Raw genomic sequence first — 5,000 nt, 5'->3', positions numbered from 1 at the left:
AATGGCCTTATTGCTTAAGTTATTCAGATAAGTACAAGGATCACTTCTCCCTTTCATGTTGGAAGCGTTTGCCGATAACGTTAAATGTAACACAAAACTGCCAACAAACCCCTTAAATTAAGCGATCGGATTCAAGTTCAGATAAAGGCAAGAAAAAAAGGTTGGTTTAATCATGTCCAAACAGCAGGATCACAAAACAAAAAAATGTTCAGCGGATCCGAGGCTCACCTAAATCCACCGAAGTAGCCATGGGACAGGGGAAATTCCTTTACTTATCTTGACATTTTGAAAAGCTATGGAATGCCTTATGATAAGAGCACACTTCTAATATTTCATGGTTTGAAAATTTCCAGAGAGCACATACACTGATGCCCAACTATGTTCTACACGTGAAACTTAATTCATTAGAAGTGGAGAGATCATAAATTACAGATACACAAAACCAATGACTTTCTTTATAGAAGTGTTGGTCGCTTTGCTCGTGGCAGAGACATGTTGCGGCCAAGTGTTTTGGGAAACAGCGGAGGATATTTACGAAAGTAAGCCTAACAGATAAGATATGAATGTCATTCTATTTGAACTGCCCACACTAACTTTTTTTTTGTAGAGAATGATTGTCCCACTTTCTATCTTGACCTCTAAGCCATAAGCAGAAAAGTGAAGAGATGCATTCATTGGTGATGACTAGGGAATACTCGCAAAAATTCCGAGGGCTCCTACAGCAGTCGAGACAACATCGGAAGGTCAGCAAGTTACAGGACCGCAGTAGACAATTAACTATGGCTGACATACTCCCCGCATAAATGTTAAGAATTTGACTTTACTTCAAAGAAGACTGGGATTAAACTTAGTTCCCAGAAGCGTTTCCTTTCGCTCCACCAAAAGGGTGGAGCACAGAAGGTTCTCAGTAGAGGAGTTTTGAAAGTTAATGCGCACAACATATTGTGTTTTAGGTTTGCGAGCTATTCCTCCACTTGAAGAAACGAGACATAAAATGATGACATATCTCCTTGATCGCCATGACAACTCAAGAGACAAGAGATTCACTCCATATTATGACGTCGTGTTTGTTCTCGATTCATCCGAGTCGATATCCAGGGCCGACTTCAATGTCAGTGTAAGTGTTGTGAAGAGCCTGGTGACAAGGTTTGAGCCTGACTCACGATTCGCTGCAATAACATTTGGTGCCAATGCATCTGTAAGCTTCAATTTTAAGTCACCCAAGGTAAGCAAAAGAATCAACACAGGAACTGTTCTAATGGCAAAAGGTCGCCAATTGTAGCCCGTACCAGGCTTTCCGATTAGAGGACTTAAGCAACGACAACAGAGAGGGCAATTAGAACTTCACAAATTTGCATAATTACTGGGCAGTTTGCACGCCCTGCACGTGCATTTTTCGCTTTTGTCCATTTATTTGCCGTCGCCAGCAAAACAACAACGTAAAATAGCCAAATTTGAGGTTTTAGGAAGAACCTCAGCAATCGAGGATAAATTATAATTTTCTCGCCTAAATTAAGCACCGTTCCGACCAATGTAATTTTTGAGGAACTACCACAACCTTGTCATATTCAAAAGGTTGAAATAGTCACCAAGTCATGATTACAATAACGCGAATTTATATTTTGAGATGACGTTCTCGTTGCCGTTGCCGTCGCGTCGTTGTTGCTTAAGTTTTCTACTGTGGGATGTGCGGGAAATCAAAGCTGAATTCCGCGCGCCGAAGGAGCGCGCGCGGAGCACAAAGATTAAGGTCCCACCAGGTGATCTGGTGACGTAATTTAGAGGACCGGGAAGAAAAATTTTAACGCCGTATCCCATAACCGCGCGCGGCCTTAGGTGTTGTTTCCAAACTCCCTGCAGTATTGCCATCGCCAAAAATCAACAGATCATTAGGTGTCTACGACATTTCCTGTTACTGAATGAACATTCAAGTAGACCCGACAAGATCTAACCTCGCCTCTGCCATGTTGAATTCGAAAATAAGGCCGAGCGCGGTTGTGGGATACGGCGTCAAAATCTTTCTCCCCAGTCCTTCGAATTACGTCACCAGATCACCTGGCATGGATACGAGAAATGTTGGTTTTAGCTATGACGTCATTCGCGACCGTCCGTACTACGTCCACCCCTCCATGTATGCCAATGTGACCTCAGTTAGACTAAGTGAATGGGTTTATGTGGTTTGCATGTGCAAACATAATTGCTTTTTCTGGACTGTTCGAAATGATTTTTCACGGAAAAACCTCTGCTAAAGGATGGAAAAAATCTCAGGGAAATGCTTTCAAGCAATTTTAGAACGGCAGCTGGAAAACAACATCGAGGAATTGAGGTTAGTGATGAAGATAAACATTTGCGTTGGAGCCATGATTTTTAAATGCAACGAACTACTTCGTGGCCGTCTTTTTGGCGTTGATAAAATAAGGTATTCTAAGCCACATTGCTATAAATAATTAAGTCCAGAAAAGTTAATTAGTTTCATAGGTCTTTGACGATCCATGTTTTCAACCGAACGCAAATGAGATAAATAACCCTGAAGCTTCGCATTCAGGCTTGGCTAAGTCTATATATTAGCAGAAGTGCGGCCAAAACAATAAAAACTGGGGACTGGGAATAAAAGGCGCATACTCTCCCCAAGCTCTTTCGTTTATTTGCACACCTAAACCTGATGACACAAGACCTTATTAAACAAAGTTAATGCAAAGTGTTCCTCTCAAGTCTCTTCACTGTTCAATTCTAGACTTTCTTTGGTTATTCACCAGCTCACAACTGAACTACTTCTCAGTAAAATGCACCATCAAGGAGGAAACAAGAGCATACTGAATGCTCTCGAAACGACACAAAACGGACTGCTACTGAACCGCGACTCTGGAGTCCGCGTAGGAAGCCAAAAGAGAGTGGTACTGGTAACTAATGGGCCTGCTACTGAAAACCTACAGAGCTTAACTTGGGCAGCCAGTCGGATCAAGGCACTCGGACCAGAAATCTTTCTTGTGGCCCTAGGCGACAGGATACCCAGTGTTAAGGAGCTTGTCGCGATACCGAGTTCGACGGATGCACATTTTTATCGCATATCCGATATGAGCGCTTTCAAGCAAATAGTAGATGGGATTCCTGTGCACATTTTTTACCGAGACTACTATTTTGATGACTGAGGTCACGAAGCTTGGAAATCAAATATGCCCGGTGTGATTTGTAGCATTAGAATCATGACTATTTTCTGGGTTAAATTAAACGAAGAGGAAAGAACGGACAGGAAGGAAGACAGGAAGACTTCTGTAAATTGCTTATTACACCTGAAATGGTTAGTCTTTATAAGAACTTTAACTAAACCGTGGGCAACGCCTAACAATTTTTCATCAACTTTGAGCGGTGTATCACTGATCGGAAAGATCAGTAGGTATAAAGAGATGCATTGATCAACACTGACTCACTCGGGAATACTCGGGAAAGAAAAACCCGACGGCTTTAAACAGGAGTCGAAGATATGACCTTCCGATTACTACGGATACTCTACCACTAAGCTACAGTAGACTTGTGGTTGCTAGGCAACTGAACTAGGGTTAGGTGACAACTGCCCTTAAAAAATTGGTTGCATTCTCACCGCCAGTGAGAAATAAACACATTTTCCAGAATATTTGTTTTTTTGCGGGGATGAAATCCTCTATTTTCTGTGACTTTCTTGAATGCAGAAAATCCCGTAAACATTTAATAAATAACGGAGCGGTTGACGCTATCATAATGATAACTTAACGAAGCCATTTCCTCGAAGAGGACGAAGTCGATGTCTTAATTAATAATTTTATATGCAAGGTTTCCCCAAAAGCGGAATTTTTGAAAGATTTATTCTTTGAAATCCAACATAAACGCAAACGTTATGCTTTAAAAAACAAACAGAACAAAATATTTAATCGCAAATAAAAACAATGCGTAAATACCGTTTTCATTCAGACAAGACGATGACAGCAAAAACACTCCACTTAGGATACTAACGGAGTATAAATAGAAAGCACAAGGCGAGCGTGATTTATTTTGGCACTTCACGCAATAGTTCCTTAAGATAGCGTGACAAGCCAAAAAAATAAGCCCAAGGTGAGCCAAGGTGGGAGTCTCTCACCTGAACAATTGAAGTCTGTGGATTTCTCAGTATGTTTTTCGCTGCTCGTCCAGATACTGTTACCAGCTAAGAAAAACAAAGTCACTTCAAGAAACTTTCAATCGCTGATGACACCACGACGCAAGTTTAGCTCTTAAAATCCTATCGATATTTGAGAATATGGTGTTGGTCAGGAGCTCATCAAAGGGGTCTCTATCTCTCCTATACTTGGCATGGGAGTCTATCCTTTCCCGAGTAGATTTATTTATAGAACGCTTCCCTTGAGAGATTCTGAACGCACACTGTTGTAAAAGCCAGTCAAAACAGAGATATCTCAGCGTAAAGGGAAACATAATACTTTTCGCGGGAAAAACCTGTTCCTAAAAATGATTTTACTGTTATGTTATGTTATGTTATTTATTTATTTGAGCAGGTTGAAGTTGTGGCAGCTATTTAGCTGATGTGGACCTGCTATACCCACCCACCCACCCATATACTCACAGAGGACAGCCACAACACCGGGAACTTCATCCCCTACTCTTCTCGAATAGTGTGTGGGTTCTTTAACGTCCCACAGGGAACTAATGAACATGGAAGATGTTTGTGAAAGGCTAACCATTTGCGGATGTAAATACAAAGGTAGCACTCACTCAGTTATTTTAAGACCCTTACTGTTGGTCCGGCCGGAGTCGAACTCACGACCTCCCGCACGGCAGCCCGGTGCTCAACCAACTCAGCCACACTCGGGAAAGTGTTGACTCAAGGAATTAGTGGAGATAGAGGCTCCCCTTAATGAACTCCTGGTGTTGATCTCTCATTCATTCTGTTCTGGGGGCACCTGTGAATTCTACTTGTTACTCAGTTAATATTGCACACTGCACGGCTGCCATTTGCGCCATAAAGCAGTCTT

General features: G+C 41.8%; 2 protein-coding genes across 3 annotated transcripts in view; one reads left to right on the top strand and one right to left on the bottom strand.

The window, feature by feature from the left end:
* LOC137989364 (broad substrate specificity ATP-binding cassette transporter ABCG2-like) overlaps positions 1 to 5,000 on the bottom strand; it is a 35,532-nt gene that overhangs the window by 15,289 nt on the left and 15,243 nt on the right. Inside the window, exon 9 of the mRNA XM_068835181.1 lies at positions 4,112 to 4,177. Coding sequence (XP_068691282.1) covers positions 4,112 to 4,177 — 66 coding nt within the window. The remainder of the gene's footprint in view (positions 1 to 4,111; positions 4,178 to 5,000) is intronic.
* Positions 345 to 3,859, top strand: LOC137989365 (von Willebrand factor-like). 2 transcript variants are annotated; one of them, XM_068835182.1, is made up of 3 exons: positions 345 to 539; positions 954 to 1,225; positions 2,757 to 3,859. In XM_068835182.1, the coding sequence occupies exons 1-3, from the start codon at positions 446 to 448 to the stop codon at positions 3,147 to 3,149; spliced, it is 759 nt and encodes a 252-aa protein (XP_068691283.1). In that variant the 5' UTR covers positions 345 to 445; the 3' UTR covers positions 3,150 to 3,859. The 2 variants fall into 2 exon arrangements, with proteins under 2 accessions (XP_068691283.1, XP_068691284.1); XM_068835183.1 differs by lacking the exon at positions 345 to 539 and adding an exon at positions 613 to 743.

This window comes from Montipora foliosa, unplaced genomic scaffold, assembly GCF_036669935.1.
Source record: "Montipora foliosa isolate CH-2021 unplaced genomic scaffold, ASM3666993v2 scaffold_457, whole genome shotgun sequence".
Classification (NCBI taxonomy): Eukaryota; Metazoa; Cnidaria; class Anthozoa; order Scleractinia; family Acroporidae; genus Montipora; species Montipora foliosa.
Note: the sequence above shows the minus strand (reverse complement) of the source record. Positions and strands in the feature narration are given on the sequence as shown.